This window comes from Gallus gallus, chromosome 4 (assembly GCF_016699485.2).
Source record: "Gallus gallus isolate bGalGal1 chromosome 4, bGalGal1.mat.broiler.GRCg7b, whole genome shotgun sequence".
Lineage (NCBI taxonomy): Eukaryota > Metazoa > Chordata > Aves > Galliformes > Phasianidae > Gallus > Gallus gallus.
In genome coordinates this window covers 45,735,018-45,752,148 of record NC_052535.1, presented here as the reverse complement: position 1 = coordinate 45,752,148, position 17,131 = coordinate 45,735,018, and the positions used below count along the sequence as shown (strand labels likewise).

The 17,131-nt window shown below is 41.8% G+C and overlaps 1 protein-coding gene across 6 annotated transcripts in view; it reads left to right on the top strand.

Annotated features, from left to right (window-relative positions):
* ARHGAP24 (Rho GTPase activating protein 24) overlaps window positions 1-17,131 on the top strand; it is a 193,980-nt gene that overhangs the window by 81,685 nt on the left and 95,164 nt on the right. For 5 of the 6 annotated variants that reach the window (XM_046941322.1, XM_025149795.3, XM_420552.8 and 2 more), the window contains exon 3: window positions 9,272-9,359. The exons of the other annotated variant lie outside the window; for it this stretch is intronic. In XM_046941322.1, the coding sequence (XP_046797278.1) occupies window positions 9,272-9,359 (88 nt within the window). The remainder of the gene's footprint in view (window positions 1-9,271; window positions 9,360-17,131) is intronic. 6 annotated transcript variants of the gene reach the window in all.

Below are 17,131 nucleotides of genomic sequence, written 5' to 3'. Positions count from 1 at the left end.
GGCAGGATCAGTTTCCACACTTTCTTTCTGGCTTCTAGCTTATCCATGAGGACTGCCTTGCTCAGTTTGTAGCTGTGGAAAGTAGAGCTGACTTTGTCACCTTGGTGCTTCCTTGTGTGTGACACTGGAAATGCACTGCTGCAGTTTGGGCATGGTCAATACCAGCTACTGGTAGCAGTGCAGGGCTTGTGGGACTAAAAGCCTTCATAATACTAAAACTTCATTAAGTACCTTCAATGTGTGTTATTCCATCTTCAATGGATTTTGAAGCATCTTTTTCCAAGGACTCAAGTGTGAGATGGGAATTAAGGAGCTTTCCCATTTTTCTTCAGTCTGGCCACCAAACGCCATTAGAGAGACAAAATTAATAGCTTTCACGAGCCAGAATCTCTCCATTTTGAGACATCCTCTGCCCTTTGCTTGCTGCCTCCTGATCAGTCTCCCATGCTGATGCCTGTCTCCAGCTGCAGTCAGCAGGCACAGTAGCTCTTAGCTTGCAAAAAAAAAAAACCTGGCTGCTGCCGTTGGGGCTCCAGCATAGTCATCTTTACTTGAGAATTTGGTGGACTCTAGATTTGATATTGCTCTCCTATGCTTTCACTTTGAGGAAAATGAATGTGCAACAAATAACGTGCATCTAAAAAAAGCTTAACATAGGAGCCATCTCTCTTTGAAAAAGAGAGATTCCAGAGTTTCTGGAGAGACACCCGATGACTGATTGAAACTGATTTTTTAACAACAGCTCCGAGCAGGGAATGTTCCACTGGCTGGAGTGCAATCAATACGTTCCCAAAAAAGCTGGGGTTTTGTTTCTGCTTACCCGCTGCGGGGGCTTGCTCCCAGTTTCTCTTCTTGCATAGATTGTGGTTCATCTTTCCCTCTGGCAAGGGATACTGCAGTCTCTCCTGTAGACTGTGAAGACCTTCTTGCATGTTTATATTTTGGTTGTTTATTAAAATAGGAGCACTGAATCTAAACTATTTATATTAATACGGCGTGGAAGGGAGCAGCTGCTGCAGTGCAGTTCATTACATTGGCCTCCAGTCACCCTGCACCTATTTTTACCTAAGGCTGTCTGGCACTCGGTGAAATCTCCTCATAGTGCTGCAGAAAGCCTGTTGTGCTCTTATGGGAAAGCAAATCACTGAGGATGTTTTGGCACTTGCATATGCAACGTCCTAAAAGTTATAGTAAACTCCTGTACAATTGGTTATACTGTACCACCTCCAGTGTTACTCAGTGAAAATCCAAATGATGGAAGTCATTTTTGTTTTTGCTGAAGTCAGTCCTGTAATGACACAGGATAATCTTGAAAAAGATTTTTTTCTTCTATTTTCGCCCAAGACACGGTTAATAAAACAGGGTGAGCAGCCCTGCAGCCTTTGGGGAGGGCTGGGCTGAGTCTTTGGGGCTGTTTCGATGTGGGGCTTAGCATTATCAGAGCTTTCAATAGGATTTCCTATTGTGGTCTTGTGCCCTAACTGGTGAAGTAAGACAACCCTTTTCCCCACAGTTCTCTCTCTTTTTTTTTTTTTTTAAATGGAAAATGTGTGTGCCCAAACATCTGAAGCAAACCAGAGCTGTGGGGATGTCCCATTGGGCTGAAGGGCTCGGGGCAGCTACAGCCCATTGGTGTGCACTGCTTCATGCAAACCAGCTTCTGCTTAATTTGGTGCTGGTTTTGAAACTACTGAAATTAGGAGATATGTCTTGCTTCTTATGTAGCTGGTTATATGAGCATTCTCTTTGAAAAACATATGAAGTGATTGTATTCATGAGCTGACATAAATGCGATAGAAAATGTATTCTTAAGCTGAAACCTGCGAAGCCTTGGTCTGTAAAAGCTCTTCCTTTCCTATCCAAATAAGAAAGCATTAAGTCAAATTCCACTCCAGGACCATGGAGTAACTCCCTGATGACTTTTACGTGTTTGATTTACGCTGTCTCTTTGTAAAAGCATGTTCCGATTCATAGATGCTTCTGTAATATCTGCTTTGCCCTAGAGTTCAGCCCTTAGGACATCTGCTCTTCTGCTGAGAACATCTGCTTTCCATGGAAAATTCGGTGTTTATATACCACCTCAATGTTTTGTGTGGTGCACCTATACAGTATCAAACTGTTTGCTTCGCTTTTAATCAGACAAAACTCTCTGCTCAGTATTTAAGTTGCACATTAAAAATGTTTAAGGATACTTTTGAATGCATAACTAAAACACTGGGAGGAAGAAACAACTACAGCTCACGCAGAAGCTGTAGAAACGTGTGATTCAGGTAACTTACAAAGATGAGAAACTCTCTGAGAAGCCCAGTTCTAAATTGGAAGTAGCGTTGCAGAATAGACAAAGTAGACTACTACACTCTGAATTCAAAGTAACAACTGAGAAGTAAACAACTCCCAAGATACAACTGAGACAGGAGAGGTTTAGGTTAGATATTAGGTGGAAGTTTTACACACAGAGGGTGGTGATGCACTGAAACAGGTTGCCCAAGGAGGTTGTGGATGCCCCATCCCTGGAGGCATTCAAGGCCAGGCTGGATGTGGCTCTGGGCAGCCTGGTCTGGTGGTTGGTGACCCTGCACAAAGCAGGGGGGTCGAAACTCCATGATCTTTGTGGTCCTTTTCAACCCAGGCCGTTCTGTGATGATACACAGATAGTACTGCATGGAAGCAAATGGTAGTAAGTGTATCAGGTTGTATTGTTTGAATAATGTGGAAGACACAGCCCCTGGCTCCCTGAGATAGATTTGTTGCTAGTTTTGTTCTCCCTTAGACAAGGGCCAACTGAGCACCATACATCAGATGATAGGGATCCAGATGAGATGTGTAAATTGTGCAGTAGTTGCAGTATCTAAGCCATCCTTATAAAGCATTCATTATATAGACAGTATATAAACAACATATAGATGTTAAAACAACAAGCAGTGTTAGCATTAAAAAAAATAAAGGAAACTTGTAAGAGAAGGAGTACTCTTGCTGCTAAGCCCTCGTATTTTTTCATGTGAAACTGTAGTTTGTTCTTTAATGAAAAACTGAAAAATGATAACTCATGTAGGGTAGATAAACTGCACTGGAATGTTCTTGGTAGTCAAAAGGAAGCAAGGATATTTGCTGAGGATAGAGAAGAAATGGGGTCAGTGGGATCGTGTTCTCATTTTCAAGTCTCTGCTCTCTTTCTTAACACTTGCTGTAAAATTTTAATGAGGTAATCTGTTGCAATTTCAACCTCTATTACTTACTGACCTGGAAGCTCTTTTTCCACAAGCTGGAGGCATGGCAGTACGTAGCCTTCTTGGAAGTGAGCTATTCATGTTGCAGTTGAAAACAATTTCACTTCTTAAAGTCAGCATGGACATCCATAAAGCAAACAAAACCCAAGCTAACTAATTTGAATCATAGGTACATGCCTTGCTGTGCATTTGGAGGACTGCAGTGCTGAAGACCTGACGGTCCCCACACCGTGCTTTCGGCTGCCTCCTGTTTCGTGTCCTATTCATACTGGACCTATGCAACAGGGGTAGTTTCTGTATAGTTAAACTATTTCTTTCATTTAATTTTTCAGTTTAGATATTGCATTCTTGTCTTTTGAGTAGGCTTTAGAAGAACAGAGTAGTATGAGTTACCATAAACAAGGCTGTTAATGTGAGCTAAGCCAAAAGGGAGCACTGAAGAGCAAAGATGGCAAAAGGATGCTACTCCTAGATGAGAGAATCTTGGAGGCGTTAAATTATTTCTGAGGGCCAGCAGAACTTTGACCTTGCTGCAGGGTGTGCTTGACCATGGTTTTAGTCACTGTTTTGCTATGGCTTTCCTGACAGTGTTTGTTAGTATAAGTGGCATTAAAAGGAGGTTTCTCCTGCTGCTGAACCAGAGTGATTGCACAGCTCCTGTGTGTCCCCAAAATGCTCTTCTGCCCCCCTGGGTAGCGTTTGCCCTTGTTGCTGCTCTCTGATTCTCATCTAGTACCTCTTGTAGCAAGACAGGTCTAGACAATCTGCTCTGAAAGCCATCTGTAATGATGCAGTGTCTTATTTTTTTTTGTTTTCTGGCAAGGTATTACAGTGTTTCTACAGATTCTTAGGTGGTTTTCCCTCTAAATCAATCTTCCCACAATGTGAAGGTGTAACTCAGTATGAGTCCTAGCAAAGCACTTGATGATCAGTAGCGTTCTGGTAATTTTAAATGTTTTTCTTTCCATTGTGGACATGATTCCTTCAGTCAATTGTGGGCATTCAGCCAAGGGGAGAGAATAAATGATCTCCCCTTTACCCCTGCATGCAGTGATGGCTGGTTCCCCACCCTTTCAAAACAAGATAAATCAAGATGGCATAGAAAATTCAACTTTAAAGCATCCCCTCTTTTTTTTTTTTTCCGCCTCTGAATCCTATCTTGAAAAATAGTTGGCTCAGTATTTAATGACTGACTGGGTTTTAACCTCCTCAATCGTATATGCTGCATTATGTCTCAGTGCTGCTGTTTCTGTCAAGGCTGTCACTGGAGAGCTCCACATCCACATGTGAGGCCAGACTTGAGATTTTTCTCCTGCCAAGTAAGAGCAAATTAGGCAATAAAATCATTCATTTTGCCTGCGTATTCTTAATACTAGAAATCAGTAAATTTTCTTTGCAAATGAGGTCTGTATAACAAGCCTTGGTCCTCTGTGTTCTGATCTAAGAGAAGCATGGTGGCTTATTGGCTTTTGTTTCTTTGGTGGTAAAAGAAATAGTGAGAGAATGGCTCTATCTAATAATAAGCCAGATTTCTACTAGCAGGAAGGCTCTACCAGAGGTAAGGCTTTTCCATAATTGCCTGTCCTCTACAGTAGTTCCTTGCTGTCCAGTTGTATTGTTGTCTATAGAGCAAAATCAAATTCAGTTTCATTAAATTCATTAGATTGAAACTTCTATGCGTACATCTAATTATGTGCAGGGGAATGAACTTAGCATGAACTCCTGAGTCCTTAAACTTGGTCCTAATTACCCCTCAGGTGGGAGCAGGCCTATTACTTGTGACCTGGGTCACCCTCAGCTCCCTGCCCATTGCCTCATAACCCTTGGTGATGAGCCTGGGAAAGAAAAACAAATCACTGCTGAAGGAACTGTGTTTCTTACAGAAGCTGGTGATGTACAATTGAATAAGCTCATTCATTAAGGAGAAGCTGGGACGGGGTGGGTAAAGTAGAGGTGCTAAAGCTTATCTAGATGCTGCAGAAAATCTGCTTTGGGTTGGAAAGCTGCTTCATACTAATCCACGATCTGTCTGAAACCACTTAGGATAGCAGGTGGAATTTAGAGATGGGAAGACAGCGTGTTAAGGTTTGTTTTCAGCAGCGAGGGAGCAGTCAGTGCTGAGAAGTAAATGTGGAAAGAGGAGAAAGCTTGTAATAATTTCAGATGTTTGAGATACAGTCAGGAAATGGCCGCTCATCTCTCTTGCCCTTAGAGTAGAAGTAAACTCCAGAGGCACACAGTGTGCATGAGGCTCTGTTTTTAGGCAAATGTAGTTTTCTGTGGTGTTACGACTCTATTTTGTGAGAGCTTTCTTTCTCTTGGGGAACAAGACGGAGATTTTCTAGTGGTTGCTCAAGGCAAGATTGTTTCATTCTTGAGGAAAAATGTCTCTGAGGCACTGAACCATTAAGTGAAATATGTGGCAGGAGAGAAAGGTAAAAATATCTTCGAAAATACCATAATTGCATCCTGGTAGAATTGACTACTCTCTCTGTTATATTGGGTGTTGGTGCTCATTTCTAAGCTGACAGTACATGCTGCATCAACACCTTCTGAAGTCAATTTGTTTCTTCATTAGAAAATTAAGCAACGAGCTTAGATTTTTTAACTTAGTTTGGAGGAAAGGTCTTTTCAGTACTTCAGGGCAATTTCTGGGAACTAAATGGCAATTCTCATTCTTCAACAGAAACAAACCGGAATAATGTATTAACATAGTGGGAGGAGAAAATGTCAAACACAATGGAATTTATGCCAGAAGAATGCATGTTGACCACTGGCAGAAATTTATTCAACCAGCTCTTTTGCACTTTCCCTGCCCATGTTCGTTCCTGGTGTGTTACATCCCCCCCTCTTTGGCATGCCTTTAGTACAACAGCACTTGTGTTTTTCTCTCAGAGCATGTGCAAAACTGTAAATGGCTGCAACAGCTGCAGGGCAGTGGCTGCATTACCTACAGTAATGGTACTACTGCCAGAGGTTGGTTTGCTTATCTGCTATAAAAGCCCATCATACTCAGAGAACATCCAGTTCTTTCCTTCCCTTACGGTAACTGTAGCTTGTGACTGTAAGTTGCTGTTGGTGTCATGTGCAAAGGAAGTCTGACATTCTGTACATTTTACAGTGACAGTGCAGAACATTCATAATCAGTAAAACTTTTTTTTCATTATGTAATGTGTGCCAAAGAGACTTGAAACCCATGATGCACACGGAGAATAAGATATCGCCCTAAAGAACTGCTTCTCACTTAAATTGGAAAAGAGAATTATGGTAGATTCAGAGTATTGCTGGCAGTGAGCTCGACTCAGTGGCAAAGAGCATTTGCTCGACTTGAGCTGTTAAGAGCTTTGAAGCTTGGTTGCAGTAACTGCCCTACTATAGAATTATTACCAAGTAATTGCAACAAATTAACCAACAGATGAGAGCTGTGGGACTGCAACAGGTATAAAACCCTCAAACTTTGGTGCCAAACCATCACTGGCACTTCTGTGATGTGGTTAACCGACCTCTAGCTTCAAGCAACAAGAAATAAGCTTTGTGAAGATCCTCTGTGTTAACAGACGGTGGATAAGGTAGCAGAAAATTCCTGGGAGGTTTCCTGTGAAAGAAGAAAAACTAAGAAAAACAGGATTAATAAGCTTAGCACTTGATTGGAAGATGAAATAGATTTTACTAATCTTTGATGGTAGTTGGAAAGGAAGAGGAACACCTGATAAGAATGACCACTGATAAGGTGGACATAAAGAACTATAGAGTCTTTAAGGTTGGAAAAGACCTCTAAGATCACCAAGTCCAACCCCTCCATCCACCCCCCAATCCCACCACATCCCTCAGTGCCACATCTCTGTGGTTCTTGAACATCTCTGGGCACAGTGACTGCACCACCTCCCTGGGCAGCCTGTGCCACTGCATCACCACTCTTTATGAGAACAATGGTTTTTTCTCTGATTATCCAACCCGACTTCTTGAGTAGTATGTTTTCACAGTAGGTGGCAGGAAGCAAATGGACTGGTGAAGCCTTGTAGAACTGGATTAGAATAAATAGCAGAAACATATTTAGGCAAAAAAGCTGTTCAGTTCTTCATCTACCTATGTGTTTCTTGAGTAAAATCCCTTTGGAGGTATTAAAAATCAGGTATTTGTAGCTGCTAGCCTGCATCTTAGAGAGCATGAGAGCTCCTTGTCCCATGAGCTTCCCTGAGAAAAATCTGGTGCCCCCTGTATGCTGATGAAGAGTAAATCTGCTATGGGAAGTGGAGCTCTAACAGAGCTGGGGATGTAAGGCAATAGTAAGACAGGAAAGCACCAGGTTGCTATGCTAGTCTGTGTCATGCAGTGTGCAAAGCAAAAATATCACCTGATGTCTAGCTGTCACAATACACTTGTGGTGGTCATTCTGTCCCTTCTTCCATACTTCCATGTAGTGCTCATCTGCTGAGCTGTGCCTGAGTGTTGCAGTCTGTACTGTGAGATGTTCAGCTGATTAGAATGATGTGCTGAGCTTGATGTGAAGCAATGTGAAACTTGCTAATTTTGAAATGCTTACATGCACTAATACCCAAGTCACAACATTATTTTTCCTCTGGAAAGCACCTTCATATTTCATGTGCAAATGAGCATCTTGCATAATGTCTAAGGCTTTAGAGCTGCTTTTCTCTATGTAGGGAAGACCTAAAGGAGAAAAAAACCAAACTTTAGCTGGCTGAACCTTTACAACTCCGTGCCAGGCTGAGCTGCTCGGTTTACTGAAGCAGTAAGGTTGGGGCTGATGCTTCATACTGGGGAAGTGCTGCATGGGGAAGGCGGATAGATGGGCGTGAAAGCAGACAGAGAAGTGAGAGAGCTCTCTTTAGGCTTTCCCCACTGGTCTGTTGCATCCAGGTGCAGGTTGTTCAAACAACTTTTTTAATTAGCATGTGTGCATATATTTATACACACATGTGAGTATATTTCACATGCTTTGATGTTTCCAGTAATAGATATACTCAAATGATAATTTATTTTACTCTTTTTTTTATATGCTTTCTTTCTAATTTGCGATAATATCCTCCATGGCATTGCTGTCTGGGATCCCTTCGTATTAATCTAGATGACGTGGGATTTAGGCTTCACCTTTCAGTAGGTGGAGCGTTACATCTGTGAAATGGAGGAGATGACATTATAAACGTTATGACTGTTTTCTTGTGTTCTCAAAAATCTGTTATTGTGACAACTTGCTGTGAAGTAAATATTGAAAGGATTTTGCATCAAAGAACGGGAAAGCATCACATCCCATTGTAATGAGGCCACAGCATGTGTGCTGCTAATGAGTGTGCAGCCAAGTTAAGTGCAATTTTCATTTACTGTCTCATAAATTGATTTGTGTTTACAGTGCTGCTGGCTAGGTGTTAATCTCATGTTTTTGTTTAATTGAATAACATGGTGTGTAATTATCCAAAGTGTGTTTTCTGTATTCATGGACATGAGCTGCTGAAAGTTGCTCTAGAGTGAATGCTGGGTGCAGGAATTGAGGGAAGATGTCTCTGAGATGAGCTGCTGGGCCTGGGTGCCTACTGCTGTTAGAACACACCTGTACATGGAGTGAGCTGTGAGTGGCTGCTGCCAACACAGCCTCAGTTTCCCCTGCTCTCAGTAAAAGGTGTCATGAGGTTGTAGGGTGTGCTCTTTGGTGAGAAGAGTACTCTTTTCTCTTTTAATTTAATCTTCTCATTACAGAAATTGTAAATACTTCTGCTCTTGGGGAAGGTCATGGCAACGGATGCTAGATATCAGAATATGCCCTGCAGCACGAGCGTAATTAGTACAAAAATCTTCATAGTGTCAAAAACCAAAGAGATGGGAAAAAACCTAAAGCCATTATTGAATGCTTTAGTTAATGAAGGTGATCTGTGATTGCTGGCTTAATCTCCCCTCAGTCTTTTGGAAAGTAGCTGCCCAGGAGCAGCAGCACGTGCATGTCCCCCTCAGTCCCAATGAAAAGGAGCATTTGTCTATCACAAGCAAGGCAGCAGTTCTGACCCTATATGTGATGTTGTTTTCTTCCTTAGGGTGCTATCTTTCTGCCTGGCAACAGAGTAATTGAGCACCCCTGCAATGAAGAGAGTCCAGGAAAGTTCCTTTTTGAAGTTGTACCAGGTAGGATATTCTACTCCTTGTAAAGACTTTGCAGTTGTGTTCTCAGTGACGAATGGTCGCATCTGTTCAGCCAGAACAGAAGCTGAAGGTGATTAATGATTCAATTAAAGGAAAAAAATTGGTTAATTTGTTAATACTTTCATTCATTTTTTTTTCCCCTGCATACCTCTGGGCAATGCAGGCGAACAGCGTGGTTTTTATTTGTCAGTGTAAACTGTGATTGCTCTGCAGCTGGGGCTGTGGCACTGAGCAGAATACCGACAGTACGAGTGGGTTTTGTAATTAATTTGAAGTAGAACTGGTGGTTATGGAGTGGAGCCTCCAGTGGTAACGGGGGGATCGGTAACTTGGCACAAACAGCTTCTCACTACTGCATGTTTGCTGATGGCATTGGTGCCATCACCTGGTATTGCTGCCTTGTCCCTGTGGGTGGTTAAACTGACTGAACACCACCAAACGTTGCTGCTTTGAAACCCTAAATTTGTTTTTAACATGTGGTGGAGTTTTTTTTGCTTTGTTTTGTGTTTTTCTGGAGGTGGATTTGTCTAGAGAACGTTGTTCTGCCAACTGAGTGGTAATCCTGTGTGTGTGTGTATTATTGGAGTGATTTGTGAGGGGTCTCCACATCTGGTTAGACCACTGTGTTTATTCAATATATTCTCTCAATCCTCATATTACTTGCTAGTGTACTTTCCAATTATGGCTATTTAAAAGGATAAATTGAGGATAACATTGATGGGAACAAATCTTTGTGGTCTTGCTCTTCAACTGGAGAATGTCAAGTTACAAGCTTGGCTGTCCTGACCAAAGCATGGTGATTTTTATATGTTGTAGAAGTGCAAGTAGTACAAAATAAATTTCCAGAGTGAAGAGAGCAGTCACTTAGAAGGTAAGGAGGAGCAGAGCTAAGTGGAATTTGCAGACACAGCTCAATACAGAGTGCCTTTATTTTTCTTATGTATTTAGTGAGGAGTATGTTCATGAAAGCTATGTGCAATGAAGGGTAAGTATGTCAAGAAAACAAGCATGGTATCTGTTTGTGAGGTTTCCTTAGCACTCACTCCAGCTTGAGTTGATGATATTTTAAACTAGGTTCTCTTTTCATGTACTGAATTAAACCTGTTGGTAACTTTGCAGGTCTGGTCTTGGCTAAAATCTTGTTTCCACTGAGAACTGTTAAGGGTTATTTTCAACTGAAGGAGTGCTTTTTCAGGTCATGTCTTCAAGTTAAATTGGAACACAGGCTGCCAGCAGTATTTATCTGGTAGGGTTTTTTTGGTTTTGTTAGCTTAGTCCTGAGTAGGAGATTTTGAATGTGTTTATGGTAGTACCAGTATATTTATTGTTCGCCCCTTGCTAATAACTGCACAGCTATAGCAATTGATACTGGAGCAGTTGTCCTGATGCCATGAGGAAAAAAGTTTGGTTTAGGGGAGTTGAAAATGAAATTGAGACCTGGGCTGACCAGGAAGGCAGATCAGTGCCTGGGGGAATGTTGTCAGCAGATGTCAAATGAAGATGAAACAAGCTTTCCTCCTGTCGTTGTCACCATTGCTCCTTAAGGCCAGCAGTGTCAGCATTTTCCAACAGAACTGTTTGTCACCAGGATGCTCGTACTGACTCATAAAAGCCAGTTTCAGAGGCAGGCTGTGACAACTGGATGTAGTTTATTGGATGTAATAGAGAAAAACATATTGCAGACGAGGTTTTCTTTAACCTTTGTTCACTTTTGTATGAGAGAACAGCTACACAGCAGCAAGATGTGTTTGCAGGGTTTTTAATTGTCAGCCTAACTGCACCTTGTGTGAGATGTACAGCACTGAGGCTCACTCTCTTCTTGGAACTGTGTTCTATAATCCCTTAGGCAGCAGTGACAAGTCCTCTTTTTGTCCGCCGCATCTGGGGGCGGTCTGAAAACTTGTGTGTTTGTTTGTTGGTAATACATGCAAATTATTTTGGGAATGTATGTAGGAGTGGGTTTATACTGTGAAACTAGAGCTCTGTACGTGGCTGTGTCTGAGGATGAATGAAAGAAATGAATGTGCGGAGACAAACATCTTGCAGTTTTGTTGGTGCTCTAATTACAGTAGAGTTGCTTTGAATTTGCATTTTCAAAACATTCTGTTCATTCCTTAAGTCATGGCATTGTTTAATGCTTAAAGTTGTTCCTTTTTTCTGTACTGATGAGGTGGTTTCATGAGAGTGAAACTGCCTCCTGTTCTGCCCCAGAGTCCATGTGACCACGAGGTGACTAATGACTCATTAAAAGCCTCTTGTGCTCAGAGCAGCAGTTCCTTTAGGTTTTGGAGATGGCTCCTGAGTTAGGAATTCAATAGTGAGTGACTTCTTGGAACGGAAATAAGAAGTCCCCGTTGTTTTCAGGAGGAGGCACTTTGTAAAGCTCCATTCTGTCCTTAAGGAGGTGTAGGGAGCTCAGCCTTCTCTGTGGGTTTTCACGCAAGGCTGACTGTGCTTTTGGGGTTCTCTGGGTTCCCTGGTGTTATCTGAAGGCAGATTGGGTGAGAGTTGCATGGAGAGTCTTGTTGTGAGGGCCAGCGGCTTTCCAAGGCTGTGTGTAGGAACCTCTGGGACTTGGTCAATGTGTGGACAAATTTCTACTTGGATAGTACTGAGTTACAAAGTCACTTGACTGGGGACAAGTGGGGGAATCAGTTGCCTGATTAAGATTAAGGAACTTCAGAGAAAAATACTTATGCTTACAGGCTGATGTTACAATGGCCATGTGTGGCCTTACTATATGTAAGTATATGTAGTACTATATGCCTTACTATATGGCCTTACTGTGGCATGTAAAGTGAGGAAGCTAAGTTAAAGTACATCGCTGGAGAACATCACACTGCTTCCATTTCTCTGTAGATGAACTCCTCAGTTCCTGCATGTACAGATGTTCAGAAAGCAGTCTGAGTTTCTCCATGGGGATGGGGAGCAAGGTGTTAGTTCTCTTTGTGGTACTAACTGAAAACAGACCTAACGGATTGCCACAATGACAACTTCTGCTCCTTCAAGTGGAAGGAAATATTGGATATAAATTGAAATAGGACATGGGCTTAACATATTTCAGCTCCTTTTTCAAATGCTTTAGCTGGACAGAATGTAAAACAAAACCAGTTCCAGTAGACTGCCACATGCAAGTCTGCCTCAGGGCTTAGTTTTGACACCGGTATTTTTCTCAGTGATATTTTTCAAACATCTGGCTGCTTTTACATCTCGCCTTCCCTCGTAAGAATTATTTTCAGGTAATTGAGAAATCTGCAGTAGGTTTCACAAATTGGTGTTAGAGAAGTGCTCCCAGATGCTGCTATGGAGGGTGCCTTGCTAAGTAGTTTGAGATTATTTTGGAAAACTTGAGCTGCTGCTGCTCACAGCATGTCTGAGTCTCTCTTCTGGCATGAGATTCTCATGCTGTGCTTCCTCAGAGCAGCGAGCGCTATTTCATTGGGTTTCTAGGTGTACTTTGTAGACTTGGGAAGCCTTTGAATACAGAGCATTTCTCCAAAGCACAGAGCTTTATGAGAGAATCTCTGCAAGGGAGTGAAATATTAATTCCAGAACTTTGAAATCATTAAAATGATTTTTTTATTAGTCAGAAAAAAGAGGTGTCCACAGGCCTTTTTTCTTCCTTCCTGTTATCTTCTTCCATTTTTTTTTTTTAATTGCATACCATCTGGCAAATGAAGGTTTCTGCAGACTGAGTGTTCTGGTAGGGAGCGTGAAGTGGTTTTCAAGTTTTCGATTTTTTTTGTTAGCTTCCTTTATGTAAAAGGTTGGATAATAAACTTTTTTGCTTCTACTGCTGCAGCAGGCTTTCATTCCTCAAAGTTAATGGTTGCTGTTTTATTTTTTCCAGTTCCAAATGCTGCTTCATTTATACAGAAGGTCTGTTTTCTATTTGAGTCATCTTAGATGGCTTAGGTTTGTGTGCTTGTGGCCGATAGTTGGCAAGAGGGGGCTGCATTCCACGAGTCCATCCCTGAGCTCACTGTTGGTAAACAGGCCCCTTAGCCTCCACCAGCGCATTGGGAGGTATGAGAAGATATGCATCTGCTGGTGCGTTGTAAAGTCGTTAAAAACTCTCTGGCTCCTTGTTGATACAGTGTTTGGCAGGTTAAGCCCTTTGAGGATTTCGCCATGAGTTCTTAAGCAGCTGCAGTGGGAAGGCTGCAGAAGATGATGTTTCTTGCTGTCTAGTGTTTTTTATCAAGAGTTCATCAAGGCCTGGAATGCGTGGATTTCACGAGTTCACTTGTTTATGCTTTTCCTAAAGGACATACGAGTAAGACAAAACAGGCATTACAAATGAATGTTGTTTTTTCTTGAACAAACAAGCAATTTTCTTTGCAATGCTCTCATGTACCTTAGGTTGGATATTGATTTTTGACTCTCTTTATTTGTTGATCTGCAATGCATATATTTTAATGCTTTGAAAGCACTATACAGTTTCCTTCTGTAATGTGTATGAGAAGGATGCAGTTCTTCAAAGGCCAAGTGTTGTGTCCAGACCTGATGCTGATGTTTGTAAGCCATGCTGCTGTTAATAAGATACTTCAAAATTCGTTTCAGCTTGCTGTATCGCAAAAACACTTCCTGCAACTTCTATTTGAATACTATTCTCGTCTGATGTAAATATTTGACAGTTCTAGAGGTCATACAACAGGATTTTTGTAGGATGACAAAGGCTGGACCGTACATGGAGGCATTAAAGAGGCAAAATCGTTAGATGAGATTGCATTTTGCCAGTCACACTGCATCCTCATGTCTCAGGGATGGAAATAGTTTAGGGGGTTATGAGCCCTGATGTTTGGAAAAAGTGTTGTTTCTCATAATCATAGAGGCGTAAGTTTGGAGTAGACCACTAAAACCATCAAGTCCAATGGTCAACCCATCCCCACCATGTCCACATGTCCCTTAGTGCCACATCCACATGGTTACTGAACTTTGCCATGGATAGTGACTCCACCACCTCCCTGTGCAGCCTATGTCAGTGCCTCACCATTCTGGGAAGGATTTTTTCCTAATAACCAATCTGAACCTCCCCAGGTGCAATGTAAGATCATTCCCTCTCCTCCAACCACCTCCACCTCACTAAAGATGTGTAGCCTTTGAGAAATAAGAGGCTAGAATTCCCTGTCTCATCTTCTTAGTATTAAATGCCATGTCCAGGTGAGGATTCATCCCTATGTACTGCGGGTACCTTTCCTGAAGGCACAGAGAATGTTAGGAACACAATGCCCAGAACAAATACTCTCCATTTGGCTTCATGAGAAAACTGTTTGTCTGCAGAGAGGAACTCTCACTGCAGTTTCTGTTGCACAGATGTGTTCGCTTCACCACAAAAATGGCTAGTGCAGCATTGATTCCCTTCTCTACAGGATACAAAACTCAGATTGAGTCTAAAAGCAGTCAGCTCTGACTTGTTCCCTGCGCTGGATTCCTGTCTCCTCCTGCTATGACCCCAGTGGATTTAATTGGTGCTGCCTCCAAGATGGATGCCTCCCCCTGTGTGCGCTGACAGCCAACAGTGCCTCTTCATTAGCTGGTTGGAGCACAGGACCTCAAGGACACTGCTGATGCTGCCGGCTGAGCTAATTGTGCCCCTGATCTCTTTTTAGAGGGAGCTGGGAGGCAGTTTAATCAAAGGGGCACTAGCTATTCACTTCCTATTGAAATCTGAATGCGTTGCTGTCCTTATTAATGCAGCAATTTCTTGAATATGTATTTGGTAGGGAGCCACCTCTGTGTGCATACACACTGCCATGCTTTGTCTTGCTTATGACCTTTGAAGGAAGCTGTACCAAGCTCAAGCTGCAGCTTTTTTAGCTGACCCTTGGAAATGCGTGGAGTCAGTGACCCAATGAAGTAGAACCAGCAAAGGTTAATAGTGTTGGTTCCAGGGCAATATACTCTTATCCTGAGCAGCAACTATCATGATACACAGACATGTGATATGCTCACAGTTGAAAACCGAAACAAAAAAACCACCCAAACCATCCCTGATCCTACAGACCTGTGAAATGAGATGGTGGGTCATGCCATCAAGCTGTTGTGCTGGCATCATAAAATCTGCTAATGTCAAGCTCGGTTACCTACAGGTCGGTGCATATAATATACCTTTTAGCTATGTTTTTTTTTTTCCTGCCTCTGTTGTCATGACTACTGAGCAGTGCTGGGGGAAGGCACTGAGTTTGTCCCATCTGCTTTTAAAGCCAAAGGAATTAAATCTAGATGAAAAGGCTGTTTAAAAAGAGGAAAAGAGCCCTTCCTAAATGTCTTCTCTGAAGCACGCAGTATGGGAAGAATAGGCAAGTTACTGCACTCTTGTGGCTTGAGTGCTTAACTCTGAAGCTACTGAAACATAAGCTGTCACAAGTCTAAGTATATGGAGCCTGCTATCTCATTTCCTTTTTATTTTTGAGTACAGATTATAGGTTAAAAGCATGTGTATTTACAGTAGCAGTGGTGGTAGTACTGTTGCCTGCTTTCTGAATGCTATTGACTTGCTGAAATCTATTTTGGAAATTAGTGATGGATGAAGCACTTCTGAAGACTTCTGAACGCTTGCAGATTTCATGGACTTTCCTGCTAAGTAATGCCACTTAATTTTCAATCATCCATTCTCAATGGCATTTGTTTCATATAGCAGAATACTGCACAATTGCTCTGAATGTGTGCAGATTCTTTACATCACTATTTTATGACTGTAATGTAGATATATACAATAGAAGTTGAAAAAAGTGATCTGATGTGCTTGTTTCATAGGTGAAGTTAGCATTAATGTACATTTGGGCAAGCTCCTATGTGCAGCTCACTGGTGTTGCTCTGAAGAGTTTGGGGCATAGTGGCATTGACACCTGTAAAAGTTTGTGGCGTAAAAGCAAGCTTCAGTGTCAGGTTTGTGGTAAATATCTTCACTATCAATACACCTGTATGCCAGATTTGTATTTAAGACAGACGTAGCTTGCATCACAGAAGTCACATCTGAGGACATTGTTTATTCCTACCGCAGTTTAAAAGGTACGGCAGCAATGAGTTTCTCCACCTCAGCACTGTTGCTAGCACACAAGTTTAACCAGAAACAGCTCTTGATAGGACCGCGTGGGGCTGAAGGTAAAATTATGCCCCAGGTGCATGGTCTGAATGAGCTGTGAAGCTACAAGTAGAAGCTACACTAGATATTCAGCAATATCTACGTTATGTGTATTAATGATGTGTCATGGAAACGCATTTTCATTAGCCAAAAGAACCATGTGTTTTGGCACTTCTGTGTCAAGACAAGCTTCCTGTCTCAAAAGAAACATAATGACTTTTATCTTTGTAACTACAACAGTAATCTGAGCAACTACTAGCTTCATTTGTTTTAAGCTTCAATGTATGTTCCCCCTAGTACTGACATCAAACAGTCCGCTCAGGTAATAGGCACATTTCTGTGTTGAATACCCTGTGCAGGGCTTCAGTTTTTTCCTTGTTTCATGTCAGCAGCATACTTGATGTATTAGAAAGTTCAGCTTAAAACTCAAGTTTCCCCCAAAATGATGGAAGTTGAAGTGAAAAGGTAGCACTGGGAAAAATCAGAGGCAGTGCTAATTTGGGTGTTTTGAGAAAATGTTTTATTAAATCTCCATGTTGCTGATGCTCTTGGTGAATTACACTAATGGTTATTTTGCTGTCTCTCTCTGCTAACAGAACTGAGCATCCATCAGCTTAAGTCAAAAAGGTTCTACTCCTGTAAGATGATAATGTTTTTATTATGCTTG